This window comes from Calidris pugnax, unplaced genomic scaffold (assembly GCF_001431845.1).
Source record: "Calidris pugnax isolate Ruff unplaced genomic scaffold, ASM143184v1 scaffold13, whole genome shotgun sequence".
NCBI classification, from domain to species: Eukaryota; Metazoa; Chordata; class Aves; order Charadriiformes; family Scolopacidae; genus Calidris; species Calidris pugnax.
Window position 1 is genome coordinate 8,663,708 of NW_015090810.1, and position 23,749 is coordinate 8,687,456.

The 23,749-nt window shown below is 39.9% G+C and overlaps 2 protein-coding genes across 10 annotated transcripts in view; one reads left to right on the forward strand and one right to left on the reverse strand.

The window, feature by feature from the left end:
* MSANTD3 (Myb/SANT-like DNA-binding domain containing 3) lies at positions 1 to 18,339 on the reverse strand. 4 transcript variants are annotated; one of them, XM_014938550.1, is made up of 4 exons: positions 17,798 to 18,106; positions 12,234 to 12,680; positions 10,842 to 10,913; positions 1 to 1,725 (listed from the first exon to the last, which is right to left on the reverse strand). In XM_014938550.1, exons 2-4 carry the CDS (start codon positions 12,646 to 12,648, stop codon positions 1,619 to 1,621), a joined length of 594 nt encoding a protein of 197 aa, XP_014794036.1. In that variant the 5' UTR covers positions 12,649 to 12,680; positions 17,798 to 18,106; the 3' UTR covers positions 1 to 1,618. The 4 variants fall into 4 exon arrangements, with proteins under 4 accessions (XP_014794036.1, XP_014794035.1, XP_014794034.1 ...); XM_014938549.1 differs by lacking the exon at positions 1 to 1,725 and having other exon boundaries at positions 4,591 to 10,913; positions 12,234 to 12,282; positions 12,376 to 12,680; XM_014938548.1 differs by lacking the exons at positions 1 to 1,725; positions 17,798 to 18,106 and adding an exon at positions 18,199 to 18,339 and having other exon boundaries at positions 4,591 to 10,913.
* LOC106885987 overlaps positions 18,225 to 23,749 on the forward strand; it is a 23,473-nt gene continuing 17,948 nt past the window's right edge. For 3 of the 6 annotated variants that reach the window (XM_014938540.1, XM_014938542.1, XM_014938543.1), the window contains exons 1-5: positions 18,834 to 18,980; positions 19,570 to 19,647; positions 20,885 to 20,953; positions 21,405 to 21,435; positions 23,636 to 23,695. In XM_014938540.1, the coding sequence (XP_014794026.1) occupies positions 19,597 to 19,647; positions 20,885 to 20,953; positions 21,405 to 21,435; positions 23,636 to 23,695 (211 nt within the window). In that variant the 5' untranslated portion in view covers positions 18,834 to 18,980; positions 19,570 to 19,596. Of the gene's footprint in view, positions 18,354 to 18,831; positions 18,981 to 19,569; positions 19,648 to 20,884; positions 20,954 to 21,404; positions 21,436 to 23,635; positions 23,696 to 23,749 lie in introns of those variants that run through there. The other 3 variants (XM_014938541.1, XM_014938546.1, XM_014938545.1) reach the window with 3 other exon arrangements.

The following is a 23,749-nucleotide window of genomic DNA, read 5'->3' on the forward strand; positions in this document are numbered from 1 at the left end:
ACAATAGTTGATGATTTATTGACTCTTCTGTGAATATACAGATTCTATTAACAATATTTAGATACATTTTCTCAGAAATTCTTAATTATTTATGTTTAGTAATTTATGATTAAACATTTTACAAGAAACAAGGCACTAAAATGTACAGTTAGTCATCCTTATTACATACTGTGTGAGTTTCAGACATACGGTAGATTCCCCTCACTTAGACAATTACAGGCTCTCTTCCTCCAATGGTACTTTTCATTGCATTTCAAACATACCCAACCTTTAGAAAGTACACATTTTAGGGCCCTACTTTTGTCTCCTTTTACTCACTGTTTCTGTAGGAAAAACAAAGAATTTGCTATGAAAATTAGCTACACAATAAAGATAATGAACACTCCATTCCTCACATTTCTAAGGACTTGGACATACTGTGAGGTCTTTAGAGATTCGAACTATGATGTGGGCATTATTTACCAATTAAAAACAACAGTAACAAAAAAAGTTGTTTAAAGGTGTAATTCCAGAAGCTACTTCCATGCAGGACAGAACCAGCTTTGGTGGTGTTTGAGGCACTAAAATACTAAACCAACAATTTACAACGTGTGAGATGTTGGAGGCTGACACCATGCTAGGAAAATCAGATTGGGCTCGTGGCTATCATTTGGCTAAAAATGGGATCTTAAATAATGTATAGTTTTTAGTGCAATTTAAAAAACAAAACCCAGAAACTGTTGCTAATTAAAGGCAAAGACCACAAGAGATACCATCTAATACTCCATTAAAATATTTAGTATCAGAAGGAGTGTATACATTTTCAAGTATCTTATGACAAATAGCCCAATACTCAAGTGCTAGTTCTGTTTTAGATGCTCACTGACTAAAAGCACAAACACGGCACAATGTAATTTTATATACTGTTAAAATACAACAGAATCTAATGCCACATAATAAATACAATATGGTGTAAAGAAAGAGGGGTTTCCTAATTATTTGACCACTTATACAAAAATGACAAAGAGGAGTGCCTAGATTCAAGTTTCTCCTTGAGATTCTCAGGCACTATTTCAGAGTTCTGATTTTCAGTGCCTCTGCATTTAGACTGAAGTGATCCTGAACCCCCTGAGCACACATGGAAAGATTACCACTTTCAGAGATTTTCAGAGGATCCTCGTAGTCTCGTTGACCAAAGGAATTCAAGTGCTATTCCACTGCTGGTGGAATATACATGCAAAATAGGGGAAGCTTGTGTAGGATAAGAAAAAGTGATGGTAGAGAGAGAACCCCTCACAACAACCTCAAGTAATACCCTGGGTCATTGACGAATTAAAGTGAAAGTTACTTTTTCCTCTCAGAAAGAGAAGATTTCTAAAAACCTGGCCAGTAAGTCTTCTCAAAACATGGCCACCATGATGTACCATCACAAGATGGCAGTAGACATTTGGCAGAGATGTCAATAACACATTCGGAAATAAATTATCTCTTAATGAATTTTTGCTTTTTGGGTATTGTAAAAATATTTCTGTTAAATAGCATGAATTTTTGGAAAAGAGAGGTTCTTACTTAACAGTATGAGTCACCCAAAAAGCACAGGAGGAAAAAATGTTAAAGACAACCATTATGTGATTGCTTTTCATAAGCAAAAACTACATTTTTTTTCCTCGTGGTCGCATAGGTTCGAAATTCCAGAAGATGCCCAGGTGAAGTGGGGCTCCAATGCTCCCTGGAAATTGGTAGGATCTGAAAATGTAACCAACAAGCTTTACTGAAAATCTCACACGTGCTTTCTAGAGCCCATTTTGCCCAGAAGTTCTGACTTGCCATGATCCCTGATGAGACAATGGGTCAGCACCTCTGAAAAACAGGCCCTGTAACTACACTAGCGCTGCTGGATGGTAGTTGGTGGCAAAACAGTTTGTACACCTTGTGACTGGAAGTTCAGAAACACAACCACAAAAAGAAAGGTATTCTTAGGACTGAGACTTCTACTTCTCTGGGAAGTAAGACACTGGAATATCTCTATATTTGCATTTATGGACTACCAGAATGTTTTCCTGGTACAGATCTAAAATGTCAGGACATCTGCATCTTGAGAAGCTGAAGATCAGATCTCTCATTATTTAACCTTAGACTCTTCAGAAAGAAAAAAAAAAGTGGAAAGTATAAATTAACACAAAAGCTCACATATAGCTGAAAATACAAAATAATAGAAAAAGATTCAATATATTGTTCATTTGGTTGAATTCATGTATGTATCGGACTGGGGATGGATTAACATAGTTGGCTTTATTTTTATAATTAAGAATGCTCACTTATTTGATGGAAGTGGCAAAGATTTTACAAGGAAGAAAGATGAGAACATGCCTGTGTGATGTATTAACCATACCAGTTAACCAAATCCTAACAGGACACTGAATCTGTCAGACTGAAGCTGTGTTTATTTATTGCTCTAAGTAGTTGAACGTTTACAGACCATAATTTTAAGTTGAACCATGATTTGGAAGATTTTATTACGTAACAATTCAAAAAAACCATTGCTTACCACCCAAAGCTATTTTTACAGATCACCAAAGTGACCCACTGCTGCTACTATGTCCCTACTTGTGTTTTAAGGTGTGATGGGATGTGGGCTTGACTTTGCAGTGCCGTGGGGCTTGAGCCACTTCCGTCCATGCTGCGTGTAAGAGAAGGGCTTAAGTCTTTTCCTGTGCCTGATTTTCCCAGCCTGGCTCCCTGACGGTGCATTCGGGCTGGATTTACAGAAGTGGCGTTGGCAGCTGTGGCATTTGGACCAGAATGGAAATGGAGATCTACAGTTATCAAGCCAGTGGCAACGAGTAGAGAAATGTATTGGCTTCAGTGGAACTATGGAAGTGTAAACTGGAAGCAAGCAACTGATTTACAAGTCTACAAGAGGAGTAAAAGCAAGATTTACCCCAGAAGACAGCGTTGTAATTGGCTGAGAGAAAGTACATTGTGATCATTTGTTGATTATACCTCTAAATTTGCCACCTTATCAGGGTGACAAGCCACCTCAGTGACACCGTCAGCAATGATGATTGTTCCTGCTGGCTGAAGCCCCTCATTTTTTATTCAAATTCATCCACCACTGCTGATTTGGAAATCAGAAAAGATGCAGGGAGTCAGTGACAGACAATTTGAGAATGTGAGCCCCTCGCCATGGACCAGCTGGCACCACCACATCGCTAAATGCATCCAAGTAGGAGTATTGCATTCAAGAGGAAGAGGACAAAATCAGTATGGGAAGTCTTCCTCAAATGCTATCAGCCACCAACGGCGTGCAAGATAAAGCCCAGTCTAGCCTCAGAGCCCTCATGCGAGCCAGTAATTGAAAGCAAAACAAGTGCATTTTGGCAACTAATGTTGCTTTATTTGGCAAGGACTTCGTATTACACCTCATTTTAGACAGAAAGTTGGAGGTAAGAAAGTATTTGGACTGGACATTATTGTTCCTTAAGCAGAGGTTTAACCTCTCTATTAGGTCAGCACTGATAACTCCCCGCCTGCCAAAATTTCTGCCCTGATTTAAATACCAAATCCATCACATCACCTCCCTAATTTGTACTTTTCAGAGTCTCAGAATGTGAGAGCATTTACAAGATCTTTTTCAGATAAATGGAATTTACCATGTGAGTGTCAATTCAGACTTTGCACGGTCCATAGGCTTGGTATTAAAGAGTTACGAAGCCACGTGGCTCCTTGTGTTGAAGGAAGAGAATGTGGGAACGTGGGAACATGCAGATGTGTAATAAAACAACTTTTAGTAAAGCTTCAGTGAGAGTAACAGGGCAAAATTTCAGAACTCCACAATTAAACAGAAGCAGGAGGTTTTTTTCCACTCATTATACTGTGATACAGAATACGTGGCAGGAATTTATATGGGTGATTCAGCTGATCCATTTGTGGCTTAGTCCATAATTTCAGGGCATAATTCTAAGAAAAGGGAAAGGGTTTGTACGTGACCAAATAATGGACAGAGCTTGAGCAGCTTGTATGTCACCTCGTTAGTGACATATAAATAATAAATTACTGCTAAACTGGTGTATAATGCCAGTTTCAGATTCAGGGCTGTCCAAGAACAGCCTCTTATATCTGAGAAGAAATATCTGAAGACTAGTGGAATATAATCAATCTCAAGTTGTGCTGAATGCAAACCTAATTCTATTCTCTTGCCAAACAAATTTGATTAATTAGGTGCTCTAACATTTGGTCAGAACTGAAGCACACAACTATTCTGCAGCTGGACTGAATAACAAAAGGAAAACAAACAATCTCAAACAACATTTTTTTAAAAAACACAGATAAATTAAATAAGGACTATCTAAAAAAAATCTGTCTTGCTTTATTTCCGTTACCTTAGAGGACTGAATAACAAAAGGAAAACAAACAATCTCAAACAACATTTTTTTAAAAAACACAGATAAATTAAATAAGGACTATCTAAAAAAAATCTGTCTTGCTTTATTTCCGTTACCTTAGAGAGCTCTTTCCCTAAATAGACACATATATATATGTAGTGTAGCTTTTTATCTGGACAGCTCTTCACCAGGAAGGCAACAGATTCTTTCTAGCTATTTTGACGGCTTAATTCTATTTTTTTCCTTTTTTTTTTTTTTTTTTTTTTTTCCTGAGGTTGTTTTGACAGATTGGGAAATCTAGACTAGGATGAATTAGAAAATTGGCAAAAATACTTCTTGATTCTTGCTGTTAAAGATGTTGACCATCCAGTGAGATGCATCCACACACCCTCACAAATATAACAGTTTTATAAACCAGATGCGATGCACAACCTTTTCATTTTCCTTGCTGTACAGCCTGTGCCATTTGGCAGACCGTGTGCTGGACAAATTTCACATGCCTTTCCACAGTCTGAGAAAATTGTCCAACTTCAGTTTAGTAGAGAGTTAGGTCTAATAACTGTGGTTGGATTCCTAATTGATGTGGTTACTTTTTTTATTGTCAGGCACTTGGAGCTGGGAATGGTATGATGGACGTGTCCAGAGTCTCGGAGGAAAGAGTGATCAGGGAAGGTGAAGACCATGCTGGAGAATTGTTCAACATATATGACGGTGTTACCTCCTAGGACAGCTAAGAGCTGTCTTCACTTCTGACTCACTCTAAAAGACATTCCAGCCCTTTTTTTTGCCTTTTCAAGTTTTTAATTTGTTCAGTGCTGTTAACATAACTGATGGTGGTGTGGGATGCCTAAAACCTTTACCACCAGAATAGTAAAATATTCAGAGCCACAGCTAGTACTTTTCTATTTTATTGCTCTTGTTTTAGGCCCAGAAATCTGTGCATGTTTCTATGTGCACCTTCTTTACAGATAATGGAATCAAGCCGTTTCATGTAATAGCATGGAAAAAAAATTTAAAAAAATCTAAGAAGCAAAGTCACTTGTAAATCAGCAACACAGAAGTTAATCTGTGATACTGGAAACAGAGATCGCTACTTGTTTTTACTGTAAAAATGCATTATTATCCTATTCTTATAGATGGCAACAAATTGTCTTCTTTCCTCCATAATGTTTTTAAGATTATATTAACAGACGCTGCATATTATCCTATCATTTTGTTACTTGGTTTATTTTATTAGCCTAAATGTATTAATTTTAGCACACATTAGTACTTACTTTGCATGGAAACATTTCTGAATATCTAACTAGAGACAAAGGTCAGGAAGAGTGATGATGTGTGAGTTTCCAGTCAGCTGCTTTGAGAAGAAACAGAAAAATAATGCAAAAAGACAGGCAATTATCTTAGGAAAACAACTAAGATGCATCAGTGATAAAAATAGCTTTGAACAAGCTAGCTCAAAATATGAAATCACAGGACTACTTGCAAGTGACTTTACTTGCCTGGAAAAAAATACAATTAAGATAATTTTTTAAGATTTGCGCGTAATTCACCTGCCCCCAAAGTAACCATATATAGATGTGAAGCAGTTTATCATTTCAATGACATTGTGAGAAAAATACCTGAAAATATGACACTGCAGGGGTATCGGGTTGTACAGACTGTAACCACAGAGACTCAGAATGAAACCGGAAGCGTTACAATGCAAGTGAGGGAGAAGGAGGAGGACGGATCATAAAAGCCACTGTAGCTACAACCTGCGAATAAAAAAATCTGCAAAACGTCATTGAAAAACATCTTTGTAATCATACAAATCCTTGGGACACTGCCAATTTGGTATTGGAAACACACAAAGATAAATGCCCATTAAGTAAAATTCAGGACAACATCCTCAGCTGCCCCAGTCGTGGTATAACTCAGAAAAGGGTAGCCCCGAGGCACCCTTCCTTTCTCTGCTCACAGGGCTGCAACGGGACTACTTCAGCCTTGTGGTCTGAGCACTGAGCCCAGCCACAGCGGCCGCCCCGGCCCCGGTAAGGACTGCTTCTCTCAGCAGTGCCTGGCCAGGAGGGCTGTGTCTTTCAGCTCTGCCTAAATACATCTCTGCACTGGAAGAAAGAGCATCACAGAGAGGATTTGTGTCAGGCAGTGAGATCCCTTGCTCCTGTGGCACAGCAGCCTGGGTGTTGAGAGAAGTAGTATAATAGATTGCAGGATGGGTTATTTCTTTGTCAAGGTAAGAGCCCAAATTTGAGGAAATATCTGTGAAAATCTTCCACTGAGACTCTTCCACTACCTAGAAAGATGGAACTTTGTTATCAGAAAGCCTCAAACTTAACCTCTGCAGAACCCCAAAGATTAATGAAGAATTGGAACCACTTACACAGCATCCTGCATTAGCTCTGATCCCGATGAATGACTTAGTGGTCACAGACTGTCCTCCCAGAATTCATAGAGCTGGAATGGAGAAGGTGCTCTTCTCTATTCAGCCCTTTCTCTACACTACCCTCTCTTCAAAATCCTCTGTTTCCCAGTCTCTGTGCAGAGTCAAGAATGCTTGAGCAGCTGTGTAGAACAGGCTTACTAAACATGCTTCCCATGGAAGGAGAAGATGACGACTGTGAGGAGCACCCATTTCATGCTCAGGTGTTGTGATAACAGGCAATCTGGGCAAGAGAAAGGAAAGAGCAAAACACGGACCTCTGGATGAAACCCCCTGCTCATATTGCTAGTTAAAAAAAATAAGGGGGAACACAGACATAAGGAAGAAATGCAGGAAAAAAATATCAACAAATAAAAAAGATTGTATCAGCTCTCCAAGGAGAGACAGCACTTGGAGCCAGGCTAGGGTCATTTTTGGGAGCGTAAAGGAATTCAACAGATCTTGGCTGGAAGGTCTTAGTTTCTCTTCATAAGAACATAGAGGCTGAGAACAACGGCCACAACATGTCTGCTATATATTTCTCTTATGAAGTTAGGTAGGGATAATTTTACCCCATATATCTTTTAATTTTATTCCTGCCAACAACTTGTATAACAAATCCAGAGAAGAACAGACATGTTGTTGTTCTTAAAATACTGCTGTATTTTATATATGAAAAAAACCTTGCAAAAATAACCTATATAGCTTGGCCAAATGGTTAACAGGAAAGCACAATTACGTGCAAGTATCTGAATGATGTAAGCTAGAAGAAAGGGAGAAGAACAAATGGACATACTGTCTGAGATGTATATGGTAAATAGAAGAAAATCAAACAAAAGAAAAGATAAATCCTAACAGCAGAGGAAGTAATTGCAAAAAAATGGTAAAAGCCACATTTTTCAAGTTGTTTAAACTCTCCCCCACCAATCACTTTTTATAAAGCCTTTAGATGGAGAAGCCAAAGCCTGGCAAGGAGACACATTACTTCATCTTGTTGATATTTTACATTTTTCTGTGTCTATCACCCAAGAGTCAGACACAGCTGGGAAAGCAAAAGCCTGTGTCGCCAGTAAGACATCTATTACCTGGACCAGAAAAGCCTCTTGTATCATTTGTGTTAGGTTGACATTCCCATCCCCTCTATGCATGTACTGAGCATTCTTTCTTTCATATCTTCATCTTTACTCTTTCTATTTTTTCTCCTCTCATATTCTTTCTTCTAAATGGAAGCTGAACTAAAAGGGTCTACTGTTCAGCCTACAAGCTGTAACTTTTGGTGTCAGAATAAGCATATATATCAAAATGCAAGGCATTGCCCACTTAGTACAGTCTGAAAACATGCATATTTTAAACTATATTTTAATATAAAAATAAAACAATCTTTCATAAGCAATGGTATAACTTTCAGGAGTCAAATCTACATTTATCTCACCTATCATGACATTCTCCCTGGCCTATTTTGTACCTTCTCACAGGGCTCTCTACACCTCGATTGTCTCTCCATTCTTGCTCTCTTCACAGTGCTGAAATTGTCTCCATCCAGCACCTTTTGACACCTTAATATACATGGTTTCAATGTCATAGTTTCAAATTACTTTCACTTAGAAGCAATGTGGAAGGAATCCCATCACTGGTTAAGAGAAATGTCTTTGCTATCCTTTTTTCTGGATGGTGACTGAACAACTGTCATGACCACTCAAATAATTGACTCATCTTCCAGACCACAGAATGCAACCTCAGAACAAAAAAGTCTTCACTCCTGTTTACTTCTTTCTTTTGCCTCTACTGCTATTATACAGGATTGTCCTACCTTCCAAAAGTGTTGCCATTCAGCAGAAAAAAGCGTCCATAATGACATCCTTCTTTGGAAGTCCTGTGCTTCAGTCATACAGCCAATTTATAAGAAAACTGAATTTGAATTTGCTGTCAAAAAGATCTGTCTTTGGACTTCATACATGGCCTATTTTTTTTTTTGATCTTGAAACAGCTCTGCAATTCTTTTTTTCTCTGACATATAAAATAAATTGCAATAAATCACTGCCATTGCATTTGCTTGTGTTAGCACATGGAAGGGAGCACTGCACGTACCACAGCGTTAACCACAGTGAGGACTGTGGCTGATAATGGCAGTGCTTGCAAAGATGAATCACCAGCAGGGAAAGCCCTTCTAGTAAAAAATACAACCCCACTACCACTTCCCAAACAAACCCAAAAGAAACTCCACCAGAAAGAACATGTAGGGAAGAGATGGGAGTGTAACAGGGAAGAACAGTATGTTTTGTAACGTACCCTAACTTGAATATGTTGCTCACTGTAAGGACTTGCCCTCATGAATCATGATCTGAAAATACTTTATTGAATAACGGGATGCTCAGGTTTTTCAATGAAAATGTTGTTCATTTTTCTTACTGCTTCAAATGATAGTTGTACACCTTCCTGTAAAACAGTTTTTCACACATCAGAGGTTCTTAGGAATCTTTGCGGAGTTCTGTATTTCACATTTTCTTAACCCTTGCCCCACTAGACTAAATGATTGCCTGGGGAAGGATTACCCTTATTTGTGCTCTCCTACTAACTACTATTCCAGGCCCCCAAACTCTGTGGGGACCTCCATGTGAATGTTTTCTTACAAATCATGTCCATCATCCCTTATTGACAACAAAGGCAAGAAACATATCACTGTAACACACAGGACAGAACAAAAGAGAACAGTGCTCCAAGACAGGAACAATTTCCTTGAACTGCTTCCCACCCTATGTGCAGGTAAAGAGGATGAGCCTTATTTTTTTCTTGTAGCTAGGGAGAGGCTGAAATACTCCTGCTACACCATCAAGTATAGCCAACGGATTGGCTGGCTCGCTACATTTTAAGAGCTTTATTAATTGTTGAAAAGCTCTTCCCCTCAGAATGACTCCAAGTGAACAGTGCACAGTGTTGGCAGCAGCACACGACCTGTTTTGGTATTCTAGTTGAATACAAGATGGGCCTGGAGAGGACAAGCACAATGGCTTTTGAGGAAGAAGTCACCTTCTTTCCAACTTCTTAATGGTCAAGGCTCAAACAACTGGAGGGCCAGTCCACAACCATTTGCTCAAACAGCCTGTCAGCTGGAAAATACTACTGTTCTTCACAAGCAAAGGGATCAGTTACTACAGTGGTCCTTGTGCACCTTCCTTAATTTTCACATCTTCTGTGAAGAGTAAGTTATGAACTATATTAACCACAGACAAGGTCTTTTCCCTAAGCCCCAGCATAACAATCCAAACAATACCTGTCAGTCACCTTTTGTCTCAATACCAGAGAGCAACTCCAACCCTTGCCTTCATTTGGGAAATGGTAAATAGGAAGAGCTGGAAATAAAAATAAACACTGCAACCTGATGTTTAAAGCCATTTTCTTATAAGCACCCAATGTAAGAATACCTGGAGTACCTTAAATTTCAAAAGAATGTTAGAGTATTCTGAGAGGGGGAAATATATTCACATTTTAGAATACTGTGCATGTCTGAAAGTTAAACAAATCAGAACCACCTACAAATGAACAATACGATTTTCCCCTTGGTGGACTCAACTACTGTTTCCCTAAAAGTGAAGAGTCAAAGTGTGTTCACTACCAGCTGGGCACCTATCCTGTCCCTGTACATTCACATTAAAAAACCCTCTTTCCAGTGCGCATTACTCAGAAATGTGCTTAGTCAGACTGATTCTCTGCCCCTTTGAATTAGGGTGAGTTAGGAAAGGGTCTGTTAAAGGATGATACAGGCCATTCTTTTGTGATGGTCTGCAGTTTTCTCTCCCAATACATTTTCTTTTTATTTAGCACTTCCATTTTTATCCTGTGTTCCTCTTCGGCCATCTCACACTCTCTTTCTATTTGCTGTATTTTTGCCACATGAACTTCATTCATTTGGATTAATTGCAGTTGCAAAATTGACATTTGCTGATGATGTTCTTCCTCATGCATCTTTTTCAGAGCACTTTCCTGAGATGCTTTACTTCTGTAGTTCTTATCTGCTGCTATTCTGACATCAGAACATGAAGGCTCAGGTTGGGAGGTACCTTCACACACTGGGAAATGGACCAGCTCTTTCTCTTCATCACAAAGTTCTCTATTTGAGACAACAAATGACTCTGCAAAACATAAGAGGAAAAAGCATTATAGTATTCCCTTCTCCCTCAAGAAACACGAACTTGTGATAATATAGTTATTAGTGTATGCATCTAAACTTTGTGCTTCTGTACCATAGTACAGGAGTCACTACATAATGCAGTTCTGCTACAGAATACTACGGGTATAATGGTCTGAACTGAACCATTCTGGGCTCTGTTGATAGACCTCCATGGCAATAATGGGAGCTCAGAATACTAGAGTGGAGACATTTATAAGTGGACACCTAAATATAGGTGAAGCCTAACCTTAGGAGCTGAACCTTAATGTAGCTCTTTAAGCCAAATCTGCATGTGACTTACAATGTTTTTATGAAAGATCTGAAGGTCAGGTAAAGAGCTGTATCAACATGAATACCAAGGGACCGAGGGAATACCAGGAAGAATACTACTTATTCCTTCCTTATCTCTACTCTACACATCATAAACACACTGGTGTATATTTTCAGGAAAAAAATTTACATTATTCTAACTTTGAGAAAAGTATTCTGAAATAAAAGAAACTACTCATGAAATAAAATAGTTACCACTGCAAATAAGGGTCTCAAAATACATTCCTTTACAAATCCTGAGGACTACTTATGGTAAATACATTTATGAAAGAGACAATGTAAGAATGTTATCTAAAAATGTAGTTACTGTTGTCTTTTGAGCAAGGACGGTCTCCTCTGTGCGATCCTGACATAATAAAGTTTGCAAGAAACCACTGTAGCCACCCTGCCTTCTGGTTTTGGATTATTCCTTCTGTGTATGCTTGCCAAACCAAGAAGAATGTAGTGCTGAACTTTTTCAGAAAGGCCATTCTCCAGTGTGGATGCAGTGTGAAATATGGCTCTACATACTCTTTTTAGTCCTTGAAAACAAAGGAGGAAAGACCTACAGGGAACTCTTGCAGCAGACAATTGTTTATCAATTTGCTGCTGGTATCTCTTTATTTTTTTTTAAATGCTCAAACAACCTTTTCACAACAAAATGATACTTTATAAAGGATCAAAATATCTTTGGGACTGTTCTCTGGTAAACCAGCATGATAGCTACTGTGATGCTTGCCACAAAGCAACAGATATGTCAAAAACTGATGGGAAAAAGAATTGTGTAAAACCTCAGTTTAATTCCTGGGGGCCTAGGGAAATACATGCAGTCTTGTAATCTCATAGCTCTGAAATTACTTTTCTATAACCAGCAGTCACAACTAAGTGGAGAGATTTAGACTGCTGAAAGAGAACCACTGGCAAAGTCACACAGAAATGAATACTACTTGCATCATTACAGTAACATGTGTACCTTGACTAGAAGCATCAGGCTGATATTCAGGATCTTCTTCTGGTGGGCTCTGCAAAAAGTACATTTGCTCAGGCATTATGCTGGCAATCTTCTCTTTCCCTATGATGTGAGTATTTATAAGTGGACTAATACTTCTTTTTACCTTCTCCCGCCTTTCATGTGCCATTATCTTTTTTGTCCGTGCCTTGATATTTTCCCAGCATTTCTTTAACTGTTTGAAGTCTCGCAGTGATACACTGGGCTGTGAATTATATTCATGGGCTAGTGCTTGCCAGGTACGTTGTTTCAGAGCAATGGTTCTTGCATCACTTTTTTTACATTCAAGCACGTATTTGTATTTTTCAACTAATGCAAGCAGCACACTCTTCTCCACTTCTGAGAAGTATTTAGCAGGCTTTATTATTTCGTTTTGCATTTTCTATTGTTTCTCCAAGAAGCCAAAAAATCCTATGAAAACAAGGTTGAAAGCAAAAAAAAAAAAACAAACACCAATTAGAACTGGTTACAGTATCGAGAAACTCTTGTTTCAGCAAATAATTCCTAAGCATAGCTTCTAACACACTTCATTTTCTAGAATAGCTTGTGAATAGTTCTAGAGTACATAATGAAACATTATCAGGTAAGACATAGAATAATTATATGCTGTTCTCTATTGCCACTTTACAGGCTACACAGTTACAGAATTACTATAACATAATGAGGACAAGCTTCTTGTCTTTGTTACAGATTACCTTGATAGAAAATACTCAGTATTCAATTTACTTAGTAACTTGTTTTTAATAACTTGTTTTCCTATTCACTGCACTTCGCTACACCTGGAGAGTTTTAAAAGCACTGAACTGTGGAATGAGTTCTGAAACCCAGCCCTGGATAGCTTCAGGTTTAAGACTAAAGCCACCTTCAGCAGATTTGGGTTTCCTCTGGTACACAAAAGACCCTCTTCGGCCCTTGCAGACTGCACGTAACTAATTCCTCCTGTCTCTCCACAATATTTGAAAGTTGTATGAGAAATGATAGTAAGAAGTTTCCTTTTAAAAGACTTCTGGCTGGCTGGCTCTCCCCCGTGCTCAGCCCTTCTTGACTGGCATCCAATAGGCAGCAGCATCCTGACCACTATTACAATACTGACAAGAGGGAAGGGTTGCAAGAAGACACACATTTATTACAGAACCTAACTGCTCTGAAGGTATAGGTCCTTCCACCTTTACTGACGACTCTGCATTTCTGGCACTTTTCCTTACGCTTGCACTGCTGGTCACTCTCAGGAGTAGGACCAGGCTAAAAAGAGGGTCCTACTAAAAAGTAGGGCTCGCTCAAGACAGCCACTGCTATATACTTATACCGTGTTAATGACTGCCTGTCTTCTCAAACCTAGGACTTACGTACACACTAAGAAAAGGGTAGCTGATACCAGGGAATTCTTAGCCATAAAAAAAAAAAAAAAAAAAAGCAGTGACTCCTTGAATTATTAATACATGACTGTGCTGCAAAATATATTTTTTTCTTTTTATCTTTCCACACTTCTCTCCCCCTGCCCTCCCACTACAACTGTGTATACTGAATTACTTTTACATTTTGGGCAGAAACTTCTGGATCATTAAGTAGGAAAAGGGGGAGCAACATTGTCTTAGCTCATATTTCTTCTGGCTTTAATCATGAAACTCAAAGACAAAATATATAAAATAACTGGTTCTTATCCCTAACAGTCTAGGACTCTCCCAAAATGAATTGTCTAGTATTTTGCCCATTATTTTCACTACTTCCCTCCATATATTACTTGAAGATGTAATAGATGTCACCATCAGATTTCCTCTTTCCAATATTTTTTTCCTTAATTCCACTGCACTAGCAGTCTCTTTTTACCATCACTGTAATTCCTTTCCTCCAAACATCTTAATACTTAGAGTTATTCTCATCTTTTTCAGTGAAGGTAACCACTTATATTTACAAAGAAAGCTAAAAGACAAGCTAATGTCAAAATGAGAAACCAACTCTGACGTAAGAACGGGAGCTTTCTCAAGTAGCTTATAAAATACGACAAAACCCAGCAAAACAAAGATGAATCAAAGAATAGAGGCTGCAGTAGAACAAAGCCTAGAATAGTAAAACCGAGACAAAGTGAACAGAAATAAGTATCAGTTTAAGTTGGGGGTTGGTCCCTTCCGACCCAAACTATTCTATGATTCTATGTTGTCAGTAGCTAAGTTGTACCCCTACTGAAAAAAGAGGCAATAAACACTCAGTTTGTATTTTGTGTCACTGCTCAACTGGGTAACCACTGGGCATGTACTGACTAGACAGCAAGCAGCTACATGGTTCCTGGTGAGTCACAGTTCTGCTACCAAATGCTGCCGGGTCTCCTGCCAAATGCTGGTGTCAGGAGGACACGGGAGACCTGGAGTTTTTGCAGCAGACAGGATTTAGGGGACAAAAGGAAAGATCCATAGGAAAATAGACTTTATTAGTTCTGCTGCTTACAGAACAGTTTGTTTATTTTGCAAGAAAAAAAAAAAAAAAAGGTGGAAGAAGGAATAGAGCTGGGTGGCTGAGTGTAAGAAAGACAGTTCCCTGATCCAGCATTTCCTCCATCACACTGTATCCAGTTATTTATTACTCTCTGTGAAAACTTAAGACACTCCATGTGTTGGTGACAGTAATTCTTGAACACCTGTAATCCAACAGAACAAAGTGTATGTAGTATCACATATCAATTATTATAATGTCTAGGTCTAATAGACAGAGGAGAACATCTGCTTCAGAAGTTCCCTTAATAAAAAATAAATCAAAAAAAATTAGCAAAAATTCTGGAAACAGACATTCTAACAAAGAGATACTGAAAACTGGCAACTTCTCTCCATGAAACAGCTCCCAAAACACATAAAATAAGAGACCTACAATGAAACAGACTCTATCTACCAATCTATTTTAATTATGCGCTTATTGTATCATTATAAACCATTGAGCTACTTTGGACAGCTGCTGAAATTAAATTCTTGGGACTAAATACTGAAACTTGTCTTAGCCTCCGTTTCACAGAGGAACAGGACGAAAAGCAGTCCCACCAGCAAGTCATAAGGTCCAAGGTCATAAACCCTGAAAAACCAGGATGAGAGACTCCATGTGATCAGAAATGGCTGATTCTACCTTTCAGTCACTTTGTAAATCTTATTTCTAGCTTTGAAAAGCTGTGAGAATCTCAGGCCAAAAATCATGATGTATTTGTGTGTAGAAAATCTCTTTAGTTAGAAAAACAATGGATTTTCCAGAACTTTGAATAATAAGTTCAAAAAGTTAAACAATGATACAGGCATTTCTGGATTCCAGGTGCTAAATATTTAGCTACAGAGGTTGTCAGAGATCAACTGATATCAGTAAATGTTTAAAACATTTCCAAAAATTACTTCATATATATTAACAACAGTGTACTAGGATAAAGGCTCATCTTTCATGGATGGAGCCACAGCAAACCCTTAAGTATCACTTTTATACCGCGCTATCATTTATTACTATTATTTTTACTGTGGTAGTATCTGAGATCCCCAGTCATAAACTCAAATAGTGTATTTAAGAATGGAAACCTAGGTCCCACTCTGAGAATAATAGAATATATTAGTCTTCCCTTCCCCCATACATATTCCTAACTATTTTTTTCTACACATACACACTGTACTTGTGTTCTTTCCATGAAAAAGCCAGGATCATGATCTAGGATGCATAAAAGAACTCAAGAACTACTGAAAACAGTTTAATGCATTTGCTACACCAAAGAGTTCTTGAAGATTCTTTTCAAGCTCTTACACACTTAGCCTTCTTGCTTCAATATATTAAAGCCCATTTTCAACTGGGTGAACAGAAAGCATTCTGAGATGTCAGAGAACTTAAAACACTGAGAAGGTACAGCAAAACGCCAGCACGTACTTATATTCACCTCTTTTTCTTTATGCATATCAATCACCCTCTGACAGTCCACTAGCTACTCTGTGCAATATAAGAAAGGACTCTCATAAGCCCAAACAATTTCCATTTCAAGGCTAAAAGATCCTTCCAGGACATATGCCCCGGGTATAATTTAGCATGTACGAATCTGTGCTCAAATGGAAGCGGTTCACTGTGTATAGCTCATACAGTAAACAGGATTGCTTTGGCAATGTATAGGCACATGAGGACAGTTGCACAGTAAATTCTAAGAAACAAAAAATGGAAGGCTTTTCCCAGTCGTACAGGTGCCCAGGCCCTAAGACATGTGCAGCAAGGAAGTACTTTATCCTAAATATCTTCTAACATGACTAAACTCACAACTTGCCTTAAACAAATCAGTGTCTTAAGTACTGGTCCTGTCATACAAACCTTTATTGCTATAAAATAAAAAGCATATATCTCAACTCCTCATTTTTACTTGGAAATGTGGTGTGGGGTTCTTCTTTTAAAGACTATAAGGGATGTGCTGTGATCTGCTGGAAGAATATCTTGAAAAAAATTGTTAAGAAGTGCCCATATGTTCATAAATATGTATATATGTATTATTTTGCTTGCACACACCTAAACATACACCCAAACTCCAACCAGTTGCAAAGAAGCCCATTAACAAAAAATAAATAAATAAATAAATAAATCACTTCAGGTTGGCATGTGTGAGCAATTTCAGTCCCTGAAATATTTTTTTAGGCTTAAGAAAATGAAAAGACAAATTTATAGTAGAAGATTTAACCCAAATGTTAGGGTTATACTAACCAAACCCAAAGAAAATAGTTTGCCAGCAAACTGTGGTCACCTATGGTGTGAAAATGGTATTCATTTACCAATGCCAACAGGATTACTACCAAAATAATTAAGGATTGAAAAAAAAAAGAAAATTTATTTATCCAACTTAAACTGCAGGTAAAGCTTTAAGCATAGTCAGTAATTAATAGCATTGGAAATCAATCATAATACTGTCATTTCCATCCAGTGTTTGAGGGTGAAAGAAAGGAAGAGAAGTACAATGACCCAAACAAGTCACAACAACAGGTTTATATTTCATTTGAATAACAGAACTGGCAGTAAACAGTGTCCTTCTTCCTCAAGTGTTAGGTTTTCCTCTCAGAGCTTCCAGCAGAGTGTTCCAGGCCTGACCCTGTCTACCTTGAGACTTGAAATCACTAGGTAATTAGATGCATCAAACAAATATGAATGAGATCTATATGGAAATTATGTTACATATAAGCAGATTTAAAACAAAACAAAACAAAACAATCCCTTTGGGTGCTTTTTTCCCCATCTGTTTTAATACAAAGTAATAGTTAGCATAGATCATCCAGCTAATGAACAAAATCTATTAGCAAAAATTCACAGTACTTTGCCTAAAATTCTCCTGGTCGATTTTATATACGTATATACAGTGATGCATTTTTTAAATCGATATATAATATTACATTATATACACACACACATATTTTAAGCGGGTCATTCCGCTGCCTATGGAGGGCATCCAAAGCAGTTTGTGCAAAGAAAGGTAATGGACGCAGGTTGTTATTTCGAACGACTGCCTGAAATTCATCAAAAATAGGCATAAAGAGGAATCCTACCAGACTCTCCCGCACCCGAACTTCTCAAACATTAATTCGGGCTCGTTTTTTTATTTCCTCGCTATAGCTCCTCTTCTGCTCGAACGGGAAAGGAGAGCAGGTCCCGGCTCGACAAAGAAGACCGCTCCACCCAGGGCGAGCATGCAGGCTGCGGCGGAGGGCGCGGACCGGGGGACATCGACGGCGGACGGACGGACGGACAGACAGACAGACGGCCACGCTGTCACCCAGCGCCCGCCGAGACCGCGCTCAGCCCTGCCGGCGGGGACAACCCCACCCTGCAGCCCCCCTGCTTTCTCCCTTCTCCTAACAAAGCGCCGCCGCCGGCTCCCTTCCCTTCCCCTCCCCTCTCCTCCTCTTCCTCCTCCCCCGCGCTGGGCGGCCGGGCCTGCCTCCCTCACCTCCTCGCCGGCAGGTCGCCGGCACTCCTTCAGCTTCCCGCAAACCCTGCGCTGGATTTCCGCCTCTCCACAGCGCAGGCGGCGGCCTCAAGCGGCGGCGGCCTCTCCCGCTGTGCCGCGGGGAGGAACCGTCCCGGGGGACCCTGCGCCTCCAGGTGCGGCGGGGCTGCGGGGTGGTGTGCGGGGTGGTGTGGGGAGCAAACACCCACCAGCCGCCCGGAAGGGGGTGAGAGGCCCCGTCTGCTCCTGACACGGCCTCACGGCGCTAGCGGTGCCGAGCGGGGGTGGGGGGATCCCCGTCCCCTCTCACTCGCCCGTCCCGGTGCGGCGGGAGGAGACGCCAGCTCGGGCTTTACCTCCGACACCGCCCGGCCGAGCGACGCGCCTGTGCGCCAGCGCCCCTAGCGGCGGCCGCGGGGAGGCAGGCCGTGGAGGGGGGGGTGCCGCCGCTGCTCCTCCGCCGCGAGCCATCCCCTCCCGCCCGGTGCGGGGCTCCCGCTTCTCGCTCCCGTCCCGTCCCCCGGGCTACCGGCGCCCCTTCCGCGCCCGCCGTGACGCAGTTCCTGCCCGCCCGGTGCGCCCCGGGCCCCGCCGGCGGCGGCGGTTGGGCGTGTGTAACGGTCTGGCGGGGGGCGCGCGCCGCGGCCCTCCTTCGGTCCCCTGAGGAGAAAGCAGGCAGCCGCCGCGGGCGGGCGGGAGCGAGAAAGCCGGTCGGGCAGCGGGGAGTGCCGGTGGCCGCCGGGTGCCGGTTTTCCCGGGTGCCTGCCCGCTGCCCGGCTGAGGTAAGTTGGGTGCTCGGCGGTTTCCCGCGACTCCTTGCAAGAGCAGGTGTCGGTCCGCTCTACCGGGGCGGGCGGCCCCGGGGCGGGCTGGCCGGCTGGCTTCCTCGGGGCGGGGGTAGGGGGGCTCCCTTCGCGGTGGGGTTTGTATCCGCGCCGCGGTCCAGCGTGGGATCGTGGTTTTCTTCCCCAAACCCCGTGGTGCTGTCGTTAAAAAGGCGTATTTCAGGCTCCGGACGCCTGGCTGTCGCCGCTGCGTGTCAGCTGCCCCTGCGCTTATTCTCCTTATTGAAGGAGAAGGGAAGCTTGAAGTCGTTCGGGTCCGTTTTGTTTGGGGACTGTCCCTGACCTCCTGGTGGCTTGTGTTTCCTGAGGGGCAACTCTTGGGGAAGAACTGTTTCTTTCCACGCCGCGCTTTGCTCTCAAGTTAAAAATATAATGGCCAGCCTGGAGGTTTGAAGGTTGGATGTAACTGAAGATGAGGCAGGAATTAAAACTGGGACAGGCATGGCCCTTGAATAGCTGGAACAAGAATATGAATGACTTTGTGAAGCTAAAATAATAGTTTGCGATCTTTTTGTAATTTGCCCAGGGTTTCCTTATCATCTAAAGATCAAATATGGACCCTGAGGCTGAGATAAAGAAGCAAGTAAACCCTTTCTACTGCAATGTAAGTATTCCTTACTGAAAATTTTAACTAATGCAAAACAATTTTGGTAGAACCAAGTGTGAACATTTTTTTTCTTCTCTTGAGCAAAATTGATAAATAGCACTCTGAGCAAAATTGATAAATACCACTGTTGAACTTATTTTTCTGTCTTTGTCATGTTCGCGTTAGGAACCAACTTATTAAAATGAACAATTTTAATAACATTACAGGACCAGAGGAAATGATCTAAAGTTGTGGCAGGGGAAGTTTAGATCAGATATTAGGAAGAACTACTTTACTGAGAGAGTGGTCAGGCACTAGAACAGCCTGCCCAGGGAGGTGGTGGAGTCACCATCCCTGGAGGTATTTAAGAAACGTGTAGATGTGGCTCTTCAGGGCATGATCTAGAGCCCAAAATTATTGGTTTGTGGTTGGGTGTGATGTGGTGGGGTGTTGTATTTTTTGGTTTGTTGTTTTTGTTTTGTTGTTGGGTTTTTTGTTTGTTTTTTTGTGGTTTTGTTGTGTTTTTTTTTTAAGGTTGGACTTGATGATCTCAGAGGTCCCTTCCAACCATGGTGATTCTGTGATTCTGTTAAACTGCAGCTCCTTTTCAGAAAAAAAAAATCCTAATTTATCTGGTTCTCAGGTTTATTGCTGTTGGGTTTAAGCATCTTGTTTTTTTAGAGGAGGAGAAAATATTTAGACTGCATTTGTTCATTCACATGAATTTAAACCTAATCTGCTCCTGTTCTGAACCAACCCAGGCATAAACCAGCTGTAATTGGAAAACTTCATGTGCATGTGAGTGAGGCAGGCCCCAAACTAGTGAGAGTAAGTGTGTTAGTCTGGATGCAGCACTGAGGACCACTGGCTCATCTTAGGCAGGTGTAGTGGCTTGTTACAGTTATGCCTTGCCTCTGGTTCAGACTCAGTTAATAGTTTGTGAGGAAGACCTTGGATCTGCCTTTACTTATCCAAACAGAAATGTGCTGTCAGATAACTGCAGGGTGCTTGAAACATCTGAAATTTTTATGTGACATGGAGATTCCTCTTCATTACACTGTCTTTGGGTGGTCTTGGAGCCTCACAAAGAGAAGTTCTAAAAAGTTGCTCTAGTTTGTCTTTGGAGGAATAGCACTTGTGTAGAATGTACCTATACTGACACTTTGATAGCAGGTTTGTTTTGTTTTGATATCAGTGGTATTTTTTTCTGTTGGTTTACGTGCAATGCTAGAAATACTTCTTCTCTTTCACCTAGATTTGCAAAATCTGGTGTGCTTCTGCATTAAACTTGCAGACTCATTTCCTTGGATTCAAACACAAGACGGTAAGGTCTGGTTTTGGATGCACCTTTTGTCAGATTTTACAAATTTAATTAACAATAGAATATGGGTTTGAAATCTAATTTTTAATGTACTGTTAAAGCATGCAATTTCAGATATCTATCTAGTTTTGTTGCTTTACTATTTTGTTTACTGCAATAAGGTAGACCTTAGTTTTGTACATTAATCCTATTACAACTCTTTTTCTGGGTTAGTAAAGAAAATACATGAGAATATATGACTGTTAATAAATACAGAATGGAATTATATAAATCATGGACAATCTAGGAAAGAAGATGTATGTCGCTTTCACATTTCATGTAACTATCTACTTGATAATTTGTGGTGTTGGTGTTAGTCTAATTTATTTTATAAATAATAAAATGTTTGCACTGTATTTTTTGAATCTTAAGTGTCTTTCACTCTTCCTTGTTGACTGATGACTTGGTAACTTAGGTTGAAGAAGCACTGAAAGCTCATGGCATTGGTAAGTGCAAGATTTTTTACTTTCTATGTTCTATACATGCACATTTCTCCCCACCCCAATGTAGTTGTTTATGAAACAAACAAGAAAAATACTTTCTCAGGACTTGTTCTTTAAGACTTGTCTTGTGTTCTTTAATGACATAGTTGTCTAATCCTACAGAAATCAGCCAATAATATCAGCAAGAGGTATGCAAAGTTTATTAAAAAGTGTTAGCTACAGTGCTTCAAACCAACTACATTAAAGTTTTGAAAATCTTAATTCAAGGCCTTAGAGACTTTCAAGGTTTAAAATATGTTTTAAAAAACTATGCTTCTTAAAGCATGTAGAAGTACTTTTTTTCTGTATTTATTTTATATTTGTTTTTTAAAGAGCTTGTTGAAAATATCTTAATTAGCTGAGGGAAAGTACTTTTAATAGGTTTACTATATCATTAAACCTTCACATGGTCTTTATGAACTGGTCTAGTTCCAGAAGGATTGAAGGTATATGAACAATGAAGATATATGAACTATGTTCATAACTGTTTTCCTAGTTCCATTTCATGATGCACCAAAATGTATTTACAGGTTTCTACGGTGCATCACTCCTAGAATTTGGTTTGAAACGTCGTTCAAGTTATTCATAGTCATTGCACCTATCCAATCAGGGAATTTTTGTATGGACTGTAAAGGAAATTTAAGTGATCAACTAATTAGCAGCTGGATGTTGCTGTAATGAATGCCTTGAAATGTTTAGAGGTGAATCGGCAGACAGTCATCATGTCTTTTTATTTCTTTTTTTTTATTTATTTTATTAAAAGGATCGGTTGGCCACCGAAAACTTGATGAGTTCTAGTGACCAGAATATAATTTGTGTTATTAGTCTTTGTAGGTTTGTCTTCATAATGCTTTATTCCTTTTCTTTTACTCTTCTGATCTTTTCATTAAGATCATTTCAGAAGGTTGGTGGCAATGCAGGCAGGAATGAGCTGGCAGCTTCATCAGTTGTCAGCACAATATAGTTTGTAACTTAAAATACTCAAGAAGAGTTTGCATGAAGATTACCTCTGTAATCGAGGGATATGTGACTCTTTCAGATGCAGTAGTATACGCTGAAGCCTTCTGACTCCCACCTTCTATATAGAGTTTATTGTAAGCCTTATGCTCAACTTCTTAGCAATATCTGATGTTTTAGTAAGAGATTACTTGCAACAGGAGAGTAACAGACTTGAGGGGCATTTAAGGGACGAAAAAATTCAAATTTGCCTTTAGCTGGAGTTGTTTCAGGCACTGCTACTGCTTTATTTATTTATTTCCATGCAGTAAAATGCTGAGCTTTCTGAATTTCTGAAATCCTATTCTTGTTGTTTCCTTATAGTGAGCGCATTAAGCTCCTGTTCAAGGAACAGCAACTTGCTTCCTTGGTGTGCTTGGCATTCCACTCCCAAACACACAGAGTCTATCTCATACAGATGTCTGTCTCTCTCCAGGTTCCTCAGTAGCACACAATGTTGTGTGGTCATCTCTGTTTTACCTTTCTTAAGGTTTGGCAGCCCCAGCTGTATCACATGCCATATGTGGATAGAAAAAATATTTGACTGGGGAGAGGATAACTGCAGACCTTTTTCAAAAGACAGCAGGGTTATGGGCTGAGCCAAGTGCCCTGGCAGGCAGTGTGTGGGATGGCAGTTCAAGCACCTCAGGTTCAGAGGATTTAAACTGAATTGCTGTGACGTACAGGATTAAAGTAGCCCTGAAATTTATGAAATGAAGCTTTGTCCCTTATAGAATAAAAGCTATTTGCATTGTAGTCCATCAGTCAGGCTTTTCCATTGTTGCAGGTTGTCTTCTATATAAACTAAATTACAGCCATAATTACTTACAATTTAAACCAGTGTTTAATTGTTTAATGTTATGATGTGTGTTTGAACCCACGTTGTATGCTAAGTAATGGCTCGATTGGTCTTTCTCTCTGCCTGCTTCATTGAATTGCTTGATATTAAATAACTTTGTTTTTATTTAGTGTACAGGTTTTTTGTCCATTTCTTGCCTAAAAAAAAATTCGTAGCATATTCAAAACCAAACATAGCTTATTTTTCCTCATGTCAACAAAAAGCTCAAAGAGTTTTCTTTAAAAAATAAACAACCAAAAACATTATCATACCATATTGATTTCTGTACTTATAATTTTGTTTCCACTTCTGGTTTATTTTTTTATTTAGTTAAAACAGCAAGTGGCTCAGGGGAGCAAGTGAAAACACCTGTAAAACTTCCTGATTATGGTAAGAATGTTTAATTAAAAAAAAAAGACGAAGGAATAAAATGTTTGAGGTACA

Coding starts and splice junctions, on each gene's coding strand:
- MSANTD3 (XM_014938548.1), bottom strand. CDS start 12,648: ATGCAAAACGAAATAATAAAGCCTGCTAAATACTTCTCAGAAGTGGAG. Junction 10,914..12,233: donor GCCTGATGCTTCTAGTCAAG/GTACACATGTTA, acceptor TATGTTTTGCAG/AGTCATTTGTTGTCTCAAAT.